The sequence below is a fragment of the Embiotoca jacksoni genome, unplaced genomic scaffold (assembly GCF_022577435.1).
Source record: "Embiotoca jacksoni isolate LCO1_2020_lvr unplaced genomic scaffold, fEmbJac1.0.p SCAF_7, whole genome shotgun sequence".
In the NCBI taxonomy this organism is placed as follows: Eukaryota; Metazoa; Chordata; class Actinopteri; family Embiotocidae; genus Embiotoca; species Embiotoca jacksoni.
Window position 1 is genome coordinate 10,310,323 of NW_027185425.1, and position 13,235 is coordinate 10,323,557.

Here is a 13,235-nt window from a genome sequence, read left to right on the forward strand (position 1 = left end):
TCAATTCTTTGATTGCCCATTATCACTGGAGCCATCGTGTTTGTTGTTGCTGGTTGAGGTTCATTATCTTGTTCAGTAAAACTTCGCTGTCGATTCCTGTGGATTCCTTCAGTTTCAGCTACCTTGCTGAAAAGTTAAACAGTCCATGTCCAACAGCTGCCGGTTTAAAATCGGTGAATAAGTCCTGCCTGCATGCGTTTTCCTTTTCATCACATATTTTTAGGGCATCGGCGTCAAGCCAGCATGTCAGAAGCTTCAAATGAGAGCCAAACCATGTCTCCCCTTTTTTTTTCTTGAGTAAATCTAGAGTTCAACCGTTCTTTTCTGATGTAGAAAGTCATTTACAGCACTAAGATGCTGCTGCCATAGTTTTGGGTCTCTCTTGTGCTACCTTATTTGGGAGGGTCAGATGAAAAGTATTTTAAACTGTCAAGTTTTTCTGACTTCTCACCAACTAGTTTTCATGGACCACGTGTAGCACACAGCATCCAGATGTTACAGCTGTTTCCATTCAGTTGGAGGCGTCCTCTGCAGTCAGCTCTTTGTTGCCGTTATTCGTTTGTACTTTTAACCAACTGAATATTTAAATATGCTGTGCTTCACAAGCTTTCTGTATCCATCACTGATGCACATGTGACGATGGAATAAATTGTGCCTCTCAGTGCACATTAAAGGCAGTAAATTACTCCAGTGAGATTTACTTAGTGCTGGAAAAAGTACTTTATTCTCAGAACTTTTAGAAGTCCATATTCCAGGTGTAGTCGACAAGCTAAAATAATACAGTGTTTGGCTTTGCACATGGTAACATCAAACGTAAATCCAGGCATACCTGTAGTTTTCCGTAAGTGATGATGTGCTTGAAGTCTGAAATGCCGCTGCAGTTTTGTTTGCCCTCAGTTTACAAATAAAGTTTAGAAATTAAGATCATTATTGACATTCAAGTATTAATAAAAAATCTCCATGAGTTGGCTACAGGAAGCTGCAGGCCCAGTTCCTTACTTGATTGGATCACTGCTGCAAGGTTCACACACTACCAGCTGACAGCAATTTATATTCAGAGGCTGTGCAAACAAACATGCTTAAATCCATAATATAAAAAAAGAACTATATCAGAGATGTTTACAGGTGTATGTTAAGGGAGCTTCATGTTTTGACAAAAGTTTGCACATAAAGAAATGCATGCACAGGTAAATTATTTTCAGTACAAATCATTTTAAAAATAGACTAATACTACACACACAAACACTATATAATGCAGGCTCATAGTCTAATGACATTATTAGAGAAAAAAATTAACTAAACCAGCACTGAAAATAAATTCTCCTTTGATGATGGAGACTTGGAAATCTGACCTACCTCAGCAGTCACACCAGAGAAAAACCAGGGAGACCCTTAAAAAAAAAGTGCCTCCAAGTTTTTATCACCAGGCTCACTGCCACCTGCAAATAATTAATAAACCGACACTGACTGATATTTCTGGCCACTTGGTGGCAGCAGAACCAAGCTCAATATGCCAACTGCTCTTGAACAACAAAAGAAGGAGAAGGAACCTGGACACTGAAAACACTTCCAGCACTTTCACAGCAACATTATCAATCATTTGGAGTCGCGTTTTTGGCCACCTGCTGAATGTGAGTCCAATATTCTCTCTATTTAGCTCTGTTTTCAGTCTGCGCCAACTCTTGAATGAAATACTTTAATAATAGACTGTATTGCCACCTCTGTCTATGAGCTGAGCAGGAGCTGAGCAGGTGAACACAGACTGTGGAGCTTTTTCACTGGAAACAACTTCCTGCAGCTGAAAAGTAAAATACGAGTGTTTTATTTTTTTTTAATTTTTATGTTGTTTGAAACATTTGATTGACTATTATAAATGACCTACATCTTACTTTAGCTTCGTATGAAAGTCAGTAAACTCAGAAGTCAATAGGAGCTGCAGATTTCAGATGATTCTTTTTTGGGTTGCATCTCTTGTCTCTTTGTCATTTGATGTTTTGTTTTAAAAATGTTATGATTGTTTGATCATACCTCATCTCCTGCTGCTGTTACAACTGACCTACTACTGGTTCTGCTAAATGGTTCGTTTTGCCTCTACTACATCTATGGTCTACTACTAATACAATTTGACTTCTGCTGTTGCTGCCATTGATGGCACTTTACCAGCAAGCCTAATTTCACTGAGCCTCCTCCTCTTGTACATGTAGTTTCAGTACATCAGAAAAGTGTATTTTTGTGACTCATTATTTCAATGAAATTCAAAGTTATTGAAGATTAACATGTGAAACAGTCTAGGGAAGCTAAATGCATTTATTCACTCACGTAAAACATTTCATCGTATAACTCTTCAAAATAAACTTAGCCTTTTAAACCCAAAGCTCTTTAGGGGTCCGAGCAGCATAGCTCACGGAACACTATTGTTTTTGTTCTGATTATTCTTCTTTGGTATTATTTTTCTCCACTAAAAGTGATCGTGCAGCAAAAGCTGTAAGTCCAAACCTTAACAAAATTAGCTGCTAGGTTGCAAATTCCCTCCACTACTTGGGTAAAAAGAATTATACTAATTGACCTCACCATTTCGCTGTAACAAATAAACTTTACATCTTTGCAATTATCTAAAAAAAAAATAATAATAAATTGGGCTAGATTCACTTGTAATCTCTAAATGTATCTGCATCGACGCTCCAACGGTCTCCTTCTTTAAAAACCTCAACTTTTGCGACTTTTACAACTTTCTTCAAAAACTCCTTTTGTGAACTTGTCCGTTGGGCCAGTCGTCTCGAAACTTTGGCAGAGTCATCTTTGGACCTTGCCGATCTAAAGTGATCAATCGAATTTTGACATGTCAATCCATTGATTCATGCTTGATTTTCAAATTTTGTCTTTAACTTCAATTTTATTTAAATAGAGAGATTCAGAAAAAGTCTCTCCAGCTCTGGATTTTTTTCCCACATGGGTGAGTCACGCAGTCATCTTTCTCCTTGAGTTTGGTGGAGAGCTCATGGTAGATGGCGATCTGCTCGTTGACCTGAGTTTTCAGCTCCTCCAGCTCTTCTTGAAAATACTTTTCCTTCCAGCAGGAGGTTAGTTGCAGTACTGCGATCTCTTGAGCCATCTTTTGACAGATGGCGTCATGCTCAGCTTTCATGTTGCTGATGATCTGCAGGTCCCGTGACACCGTGTCTGCTTGAAACAGAATTTTATTCTTGAGCTCCCGTTGCTGCCTCACTGCGAGGACATCAGTTTTATCCTTCTCGCAGAGTTCCTCATTTGAAACCTTGATCTTCTCCATTTCCGATTCAAGAGCCTTGTTTTCGCCTCCTGGAGTTCATGTGAATACTTTTCCTGGAGGACTTTATAGGCCACTTGCAGTTCCTCATAATCCTAAAGTAGTTTCTCTCTGAACAGATGCTGTCTGCATCAGTGGTCCATGTGTTCCTTCTCCTCACAGTGCTGTCACCTCATGACAGATTGGAAGAGTCTGACTGCCTGCCTTGCTGTGGCCTTATATAATGACCTGATGATGTAACAAAGGGCATAGACTGGACTTTTCTTTTGATATCTGCAGTGCTCCTAAATTCTATTTCTCTCTTTCTTTTTCGTACTTGTTTACATTCAGATCCACAATCTGTGATTTCAAATGTAAACAGTGAAGCTGCCCCACTATCAGCATTAAAAACCGGTTTCAAGCCAGCTATTAATCCCAAACTGTGCTTCACACAGCAACTATGTATTTAATGAACATCAGATATCCAATTTCAATTAAATTTTATAGCGCCAAATCACAACACAGGTTATTTCATGGCACTTAACACTTACCCTTACAGCAGAACTTTACAACATTATACAGAGAAACCCAACAATTCAACAATTCCCACATTTTATTTCCGCATTTACTTTATAATAAACAGTTCATTTGTATATTTTGTAAGGTTAAAGTCATAAGCCTGCCTTTTAGATGGAGATTGTAGCCAACATGTAGCATGAAAGTATCTATGATTATGTGGCCTGTAAGTCAAAGTGGTTTTTTAATGAATGAATGCATGAATGAATAAAAACTATTTATGTTTTATTTATCTTTAAAAGAAACAGAATGAAAAATAAATTCTTTAAATGGTTTTGGCAAATACACAAAACTTAGCTACATTTTGAGGAACATGCAATTGTAAGAAAAATTACTGAAGAAATAATCACATAAAGAAATAGGAATTAGATATTTGCATAGAGACAATTGTATTTATTAAGCACCATTTAAGCTCAAGGCAATTCAAAGTGTTTTGCAGAAGAATAGAAATGCATTAATATAAGTGATCAGAAGATAATAAAATTGCATTTATGACAGGGTACTGAAGTGTACCTAAAACATGTAGAAGTATTGAAATGACTGACACAGGCTGCCAGAGCAGATATGATCATTTTGTAAAACATGTTTAAACATGATTTTTCCAGTTGTTTTTCATTTCAGGGCAGGTTCTGCAGTGCGGGTGTTAAACATTTGAAAATATAAACATCTGGTCTTTGATATTAAATTAAATAACCCCACTTCCGGCAGTGGGATACAGTGTGGGGTAGACTGGAAAGCTGGCGATGCCGCACTGATTATTCTTGTTTCTGGCCATCCGAATGAAGCCTTTTTCTCCCCAGTTAGCTCCCCAACTGAAACCACAAAAACAATCACATTTAATATCAATAGATGACATATTTTACTGGTCAACTTCTTTTCACTTTTCAGCCTTTTTCACCTGTTTTTCACAATCCAATAGTCTTGTCCTGCATCTGTGCCGTAGCCCACAACCAGCACAGCATGAGTGATCAACTTTGGGTTGCACTTGGGTTCGTTGTAAATACCTGAAAGAAAATTGAAATTTTAAGCATAACAGTGGTATTACTGCCATCTGCTGATGTCTGCCACACTCTGCAGTTACTACCACTGTAAAGTAGAAGGTCACTGGCTTTGTTGTTTACTGCTGACAAATGTCCATGAGCTACAATACTTTACAAAACTAAAAAGAAATCATATTTAATGTGAAAAACAAGTTGACCTTTTCTCAATCTCTGATCTATTTTACAAGCACTTACCAAAAGACAAGAATGTCAGACCAAACTATCTCAACTCAATATGAAAGTGCTTTTTTTAAACACTGAATAGTCATAAATACCACAAATGTTGTGTGTGAGAGAGAAGACCTGTCAAAATCTAGGCTGCGTTCCAAATGACATACTTTCCTTCGTAGAATAACATAAAGTGCTTTTACATGTTAGCTTGTGTGTAGTACTTGAATTTTGATAGGGTAGTGTTGCACAAACCTCACACTGCCTTTCTGCACTTACCGGAAGTATTTGAATGCATTGCCCATCAACATTTCTACCGGCTTTTATTACTTTACCCAGAAATGAACATGCTTTCGTGCCCTTTGTTTAACTCGGAATGAACACACCGATGGCTTCTGTCCAACAGCAGTATGGTGGTACTTTGTGAAAAATAAACACTTTTGTGCAGTGTTCTGCAACAGCTGCAGGTTTCTCAGACACCTTAATTTGAAAATCTTTACGAAGGTGGTCCCTCCCCTTCTGCTACCGTGGCGACCGTTGAGTGTGAAAAGTGTCCAGCGTTTCACACTCACTTTTTTGACCATTTTGAGTGCATCATCCGGGTACTTGTAGTGCGCTGCATGTTTACATAACTTGTCAGTGTGAACGCAATTATGCACACAAATAGTGAGTGTTACTAAGTAAGTACACCATTTTGACCACAGCAAATGTTTAGCAACATATTGCACCTTTTAGGAGTTCAGATTTGTTGTTAAAATGAAGCAATAAATTGTGAAACATCAGAAACTACACGTTATTTATTAGATTTACCCACTTGAATGTCATAGAACTGACTTAACTCATTACAAATATAGTTATTCGTTGTCTGACATAAACCAAACTGTGGTTGCGAAGCTGCTACTCCAGAGTGCATGTACACAGTCTCCACATTTTAAAGCGCTCATCCTCACCTCTTTCGTACAGATGAAAAGATGTTAGGTTGGCGTTCAGGCTCACGGCCACCGGCCCCACCGATGCCACTGCAGCCTGCAGAGCCCTCTCGTCTCCATAAGGAAGCCTGTAGAAAGTCGAGCAATAGCCGGCCTTCCCCTTGACAGAGTAACGACATTTCCCATCCTGCAAACAGATAAAGTTTACAGAATGCTTTACTGATCTGTTTGGCTGAAATATAGATTAAATCCCAATATTTCACAGAACATGATGTACATTATTATTCCTGCAGCCACACTGCATATGTAGAGTGTAAATGTTAATATGCTATTTAAAAGCCACAGCTAAACACGAGGTGAGAATTTTGACACATTTATCATTGTATAATTCCAACAACATGATGATAAATTATGATTCATTGTCAAACACAATGAACTTTATAAGTGTTCAGGAAATTATATTGTTGTTTGTTAAACTGTTTGTCAAAACTTGGATAGTGCTCATCACCAATAAGGGAAAAATCAAGATGGAAAAAAAGAAGTAACATATCAGCTGCACATTTGTCTGTACTGTCAGCGTTTCTGCTCTGTTCTGGCTTCCTTCATGCGTGCTAAGGATGACCTGGTTTTCGTAGGGGTAAAAGCTCTCAGAGTCGATGCCTCCGTTGCGGATAATGTAGTTGTAGGCCTTAGAGACCCATCCTCCTTTGCAGCCACGGTTTCCATCCTTGGTGCTGCAGTCCACCAGGTTCTGTGGACTCAGGGACACACGGACACCTGTCCACTTCCTCATCTGGCCCTCAAGAGCTCCCAAAGCGCTGAAGGCCCAGCATGACCCACATGTCCCCTTTAAAAAAGAACAAAGGAACACATCCCTCTGTTTACTGCTGCTGCTTTCATTGGATTGTGCTCATTTCCTCTTGTTTAAATAGCTGATCTCTCACCTGGTTTCTGACATGACTGACCAGGCCTTTCTTCCTCCAGTCCACACTACAAGGTATTGGTAAGCCTTTCGTGTGCTTAAAAGAGTCATTTCTGAACTGAACCGGTTCCTCCGGCTTCAAGCCGTTCAGCTTCTCATTGATCTCTTCAGCTGTCTTCACAGTAAAGAAATAAATCAGATGCACATGAAGGATGAAAACGTTATGATGTTTCAATATTAGTGATGGACTCTGCTGTACCACAGTGTCTGCTCAACTTGAATGTGGATATAGAGCAGTTTAAGGACACAGTGAAATAGATTTCAGCATGTCAGTGGGTGGAAAAATAATCTTAAATTCAACAGTGTCTTGTAAAACAGCGACTTAAAGTTATATATGAGGTCTTTATGATTGTGGTACTCCCTCCATGGCTCTTGTCCATCATTAAATCTACTCTTAGCTCTGCTAAATCTCTTCTGCAGATTTTGACTTTTTATTTGTTGTTTTTATTTTGCAAATGCTCTCACTCAGCCACAGTAACACCAACATTTAATCATAAGTTTAACTAAAACGTCCTCAGATTCTTACCAAAACATCATCCTCTGCCTTTAGGAGAAAGAGCACAAAATATAAAGCGTTAAATTTAGCAGCAACCACTTCTACCCCTTTACACCTTTGCTGTGCAATAATCAATTGGTATCAGATTTGACTCCCAGTGCAGTTTTATTGATCATAATACTTTTTGTAAAACCCTTTTTTTTTTTCTTGCATATTAAGTAAATTTTTGCTGCTTCACATTATTCTCCAAAGCTACCGTAACAGTCTGTCCTCTGACAGCCGGCCAAGAGCTTGTGTGTGTCCCGAACATTTCTGCCAGTTTCCTGCAGAGTTAACACATCACGCCCAACCAGGCTTTACTGCTCAGGCTTCCTTTCGTCTTTATCGTCAAAATAAAAGCCCTGGTCCTTGTGACACCTTAACAATGGCCTTTGCTCTCAAGCTTGTGTTGTTTTACTCCCCAAACCGTATTAACAATCTTGTACAGCCAAACTGTAACACTGAAAAGCCTTTATCTATGAAATAACATATTACTCCTATGTATTTATGCTTTGGTTTTGCATTATAGTATATTTTGTTTCATTGCATTCTCTGTTTTAATTTAATACTTTCACTTGCATTTCACAAACAATCATTTTAATCCAAGACATTAAAAACATAACTTTCTTTATGAAATGCAAAGTTAGTGTAATTATTTTATCTTACATTTAAAGTTAAAATCATTTGGTTATAGTCCTGTGATTGTTTTTCTGCCTGCATTTTAATGCTAGAGCTGAACTGTTTGCAACATTGCACCACAGCTCTACTGTTATTCTATAAATAAAACAAATTATATACCAGTTTTACATAAATGTTTGTGCGAGCCGGAAGCTTTATTAGCCTTTCTAGATGTACTGTAGGTCATATAAGAGTCTTGATCAGGAAGGCAGCTGTTCTTTATACTGGATTAAATTAATCAGATTGTAATAGGGAAGATTAGAGCTGCTCTATAGCTCAGGGTTTAAATTCAGCCTTCGGTGCCGGTTTAAATGCAGATTAAAAGCGTTGGTCAGTGACAACCGTGTTGCACCAGCAAAACGTCAATGAATGTGAATGCACTTTATACTTAGTGTTGGTTTGTTCAGTGCTAAAATACTTGTCATGCAGTTTGTATCCACCAGAGGTCTCTTGAATACCCTTCAGTGGTCAATGTCGAATCAATCCAATCTTATTCTGTAATTTGGATGAAGTCCATTTTACAGGAAATCCCAGAATACTTTCAGTCTTGGATAATATTTTTTTTCTCTGTTATGCAACAGAATACTCTTTAATTCTCAGCATGAGGCTACTTTAGGAAGTTATGAGTGTGATGATATGTAATATCACAGTTTAATGCAGCAGGAAAGAATGAAAAGAGGAAAAAGACAGATGCAGATCACTTAATACACAAACAGTAATGTGAGAAAGGGATTGCTGTAAAAATGAATAATTCCATTCTGTGTAGGTATTTTTAACTTGTAACTAAAAAAACAACAACAAAATACTTAATTGTAGGATTTCTTCCTAAGGCATATAATTTATACAGCAATAGATGTGATCAGAATAACTATTAACTGTGACTAATAATGTTACATGGTTGAGGGCACATTTACAAAAACTGAAGTCGGTCAGAAAAACAGGGGCTAAGCGAAAAAGGTAGAGTACAAGAAGTCTTACTTGACATTTAAACACCAGTGGAAGGATCATTATAAATCACCTGATATGTGGATACGCATTTGAATTCGCCTTTTACTTATTTTGAGTAATTACTAGAATTATTGGTGAGCCCAGATGCAGTGACAGTGAGCTAATCAACCCCAGGTCTAAACCTGCATTTATGTTTTTGAGAAATTTCAGTGCAATTTTGACCATGTTTGGAAAAGCTATTTAAATATTACTCTAGATTAAGATCTAAAATGCATCTGTCTTGACTGGGATCCAATGCTAGGAAGTTTAGACCACATGTTTTCTCAGAAGAAGGCTGAAAACACAAACTGTTGAACAGGAGCGTTGCATCCTACCATGTCAGCCAGGTGGTTCAGGCCCAACGTGAAGCTGTGTTTTCCTGCTAAGGCCTCCTGGTTGTGTCTCAACACCAGGTACATGTTCTTCTCCCATACTGCTCTTCTGAAGACGATCTCAGTCTGAAATAAAAACACTGCCTGACTGATCTCAACGGTGTGTTTATATGTACATAAAGAGATGAGTTAAAAAGTCTTACCTGATTATCATAAACCTTATGATGTTTGATTTTCCACTCATCCCACACTTTGTTTGAGGCAGGTGAAGAGCTGCTCCGGGCCAGACAGGCCAAAAGCAACACGGCACACAAATTATGCATCCTGCGAATGAAAAAAACTGTATGTAAGCAGAAGTGACCCATGTGTCATTCTTACTCGAGTTAAAACAAATCAATTAATCAATTAATTGATTCATTCTGAAATTCCAGGTCCTCCGTTGGGAGGATTTGCAGCTCTTCTTTGCCTTTTTGTGATAGTGAGCTAAATATCTTTGAGCTTTGGTCTGTCAGTTGTTCGAAACAAGACATGTAAAGAAGGTGATTTGACATTTTTCAGGATGTTCTCTGCATTATATGGATCCTGTAATCAGGGCTGTAATATAGAAAAAATAGTGAGCTTCAGAAAATCTGGCCAGTCAACAAACATTTTTTCATTTAGTTAGCTATTCAATTACATTTAGTCTGAACCCAGCAAAAAAGTATTAATGTTAATTCTAATCAAATCCTGTCAGGAATTAAATTCTGGTACTGAAATATTGGAGTTATTGTTAGTCTAAAATTTGTTAACTTTAAATATTTTGATTCCCCAAAAATATTTGAGTCAATCCACAAAATTTGAATTTCTTTTAAATTGTTGAAGATAAAACTCTCCAGATTGACAAAACCACAAATTACTGCATAAATTCTGAGGACAGGACTTTCAGTTTCCTCAAGAAAATACAGTTTTGAGTTGCAGCTCATGCTCCCCAAACACGAGCACTGTGTCAAATAACGTCAATCAGCATCTCGGAAGACGATAAAACAGATTACAAATTCATCATGCATGCAGAATGTAAACTCCCAAATGTTGTTAGCATTGTACCTGAATCCGAATATCTATACGCACAAACCTACATTTCACCTCAGATGAACAAATCTAAAACCACAACACTGTACACTGCAAGTGAAATTAAAGCCATACTTGCTGATCTGGGGCCGGTAAAACTTCCATGTGAACATTGAAAGAGAATCAGAAATCTGACTCTAGTGTTTAATGTAGACTTTAAAAGATTTCCTTACCTCAAAAAGAAGTTCAAACACATTTTACTGTAATCACTGCACTTCTTTACCAGTATATCTTTTCTACCTTCTTCTATTCATCCACACACAACACAGCATTTTAACTCCACACAGAGAATCAGCCAAACAATTGAATTGCATTAGTACACGTGAAAAAAGAGTTCGTAACCTGCTCACCTTGTAGCAGAGAGATCGGCAGGGTCTTTATGTCCCGACAAGAAAGTGCACCGCTTTTAAAGGATGAGGGGAAGCTGAAAAGAGGAAGTCCAATTTCCTCATACAAACTACTTCTCTTCAACCCTTTTTACACTGCATCTGCTCTCAGGTTTGTCATGTGAATCTAATTTACAACCAGCTGGAGTGGCTCGAAATACCCATCCAGTGTGAGAAATCAAGTGACAAGTTAAATGATAAAGAAAATACAAGTAAGTGAAAGTGCCTGTGGAGGAAAACACCTGTGAAATGAAAAACTGTGAATGGAGAAGTTTAGAAATAAACTGGTAGAAATTAAATACTTGAAACCAACTATTTTCTCGCTCAGATTTTATTCAACAACATTTTTACATAGTGGCTGGTTGAAATAAAAAGAGGACACATGATCTACACTTGTTTTTGACAAATACAAACAACTATAATCCACATTTGCTGCTGATGATGCTGATTTAATTAAAGTTAAACAGTTTCAGACTGAGTTTGCGATGAGAGTTGCAGTTTGCAGTTTTCTGAGGAAAAGAAACTTCCCAGTGTTTTCCTATTTAGACATGCTGGATTTACAGATAAAATGTAAAAAAAAAAAAAAGGAAGGCGGATGGGTGATTGGGGTGTTTTAAGCTTTAGTTTTCTCTCAGTTAACCTGTGTTAATATATTAGTGAATTCTTGCTCTAAAACGTTCTGTTTTCCTTTAATGTGAACCTCCTCACCAGTACTTCCTATTTACATCTCTTCTTTGTGTGCACATATGTACATACCCTATATCATGCTGTCCTATCATAGCACAAGCTAGTTTATTGTCTTTGACCATATTGAGACACAATAAGTCTGAATAGACAAACAAAAGGCCTTCAAAGGGGCATTATAGTGGACATTAAGATACTATATACACGTGGTCGCAGTGTCTGTCGTTTGATTCTAGCATGTGGCCTTGTTGTTCGTCATTTATCCTCTCCCCTCATTTTCTGTCACCTTTCTACTGTACTCTAGCTAGGAAAGGCAAAAACCGGCTTGTGGTTGTATCCCTCTGCCGATCACTGCCAATCAGCAGTTCAAATCCATGTCTGTCCAGGCTCATACACTAGAATATGTAGTGAAGACTTTAAGGGGATCCCTAAAAGTGCTCTCATGCCCCTAAAGCTGACTGACAGCAGACAATACATAATAGCTTGTTGCTGTTACAAAGGAGCTACAAATGATAAAATGCCCGACAGCAAAGAAGATTTATGAAATCACCACAATTTCAACAATTCAGAATCCAAATAAATGTGGAATATGGTCACAATCTCCCCGTCGGTTCCTGAGTTATGGTGCTGAATAATTGCCAGGAAAGTGTTTATGCTGAACATTTTGAGCTGAACAGTGAAGTGGACCTTTGACCTTTTGGATATAAAATGTCATCACTTCATAATTTCATCATATTAGACATCTGAGTGAAATTTTGTCATTATTAGCTAGTGAATCATTATGTTGTGGCCTCAAACATGTTTTGTCAGGTCACAGTGATCTTGACGTTTGACCTTAGGTAGCCCACATCTAATCAGTTCATCCTCGAGTCCAAGGGAACGTTTGTGCCAAATTGGAAGAGATCCTATAAAGGCATTCTTGAGATTTCATGTTAATGAGAATAGGATGGACGGATGGGCGGACTCCCCAAAAACATGACGCCTCCGGCTCTGGCTGTCGTTGTTGCGGAGGCCTAAAAATTTTGTCCAAAACGACTTAGAAAAAGAGAATTACCCAGAGACATCACAGTGGTCCGCACGACAGGAAGCAGCAATGACGAAACTTATGATGATTAAAAGACAGGAGGATATTATATAATGTTGAACTTTGATTCGGCCCTCGCTGTAATTGGCGTCTCATCTCTGAGCTTTTCCTCTTCCCGAATGCGGGTTTGGACAGAGATTTGCTGATGGATGCAGATTCCCCAAGGTACCAGATGGTGAGCTCCTGACGCAGCGCGTGCTCTTCTTCCGTGGTTATCATGCATGTTTTGTGTCAACACACCTCGCAATCCTGCAGTTGAGCAGAGAGGCAATTTAGACACCTGTATCTAGAGGGAATGTTTGCCAGTTAAAACAAGTTGGTTAAAAATAATTGGCAACGGGAGCGATGTGGGTGTAATGAGAAAAAACTAAATGTAGAAAATTAATTTGCACTTGTAACATTTAAGAAAAAGACTGCAAATCTTAAATGCATCAAAGAGAATGTAACTGACACTGATTTATTGTTGAGATATGACTTAAAAA

The 13,235-nt window shown here is 38.1% G+C and overlaps 1 protein-coding gene across 1 annotated transcript; it reads right to left on the reverse strand.

The window, feature by feature from the left end:
* Positions 1-4,219: 4,219 nt before the first annotated feature.
* Positions 4,220-10,981, reverse strand: ctss1 (cathepsin S, ortholog 1). Its single transcript, XM_069176014.1, has 8 exons — positions 10,950-10,981; positions 9,696-9,816; positions 9,496-9,618; positions 6,923-7,075; positions 6,601-6,825; positions 6,000-6,165; positions 4,740-4,845; positions 4,220-4,653 (listed from the first exon to the last, which is right to left on the reverse strand). The coding sequence occupies exons 2-8, from the start codon at positions 9,813-9,815 to the stop codon at positions 4,527-4,529; spliced, it is 1,020 nt and encodes a 339-aa protein (XP_069032115.1). The 5' UTR covers position 9,816; positions 10,950-10,981; the 3' UTR covers positions 4,220-4,526.
* Between the last annotated feature and the right edge of the window lie 2,254 nt (positions 10,982-13,235).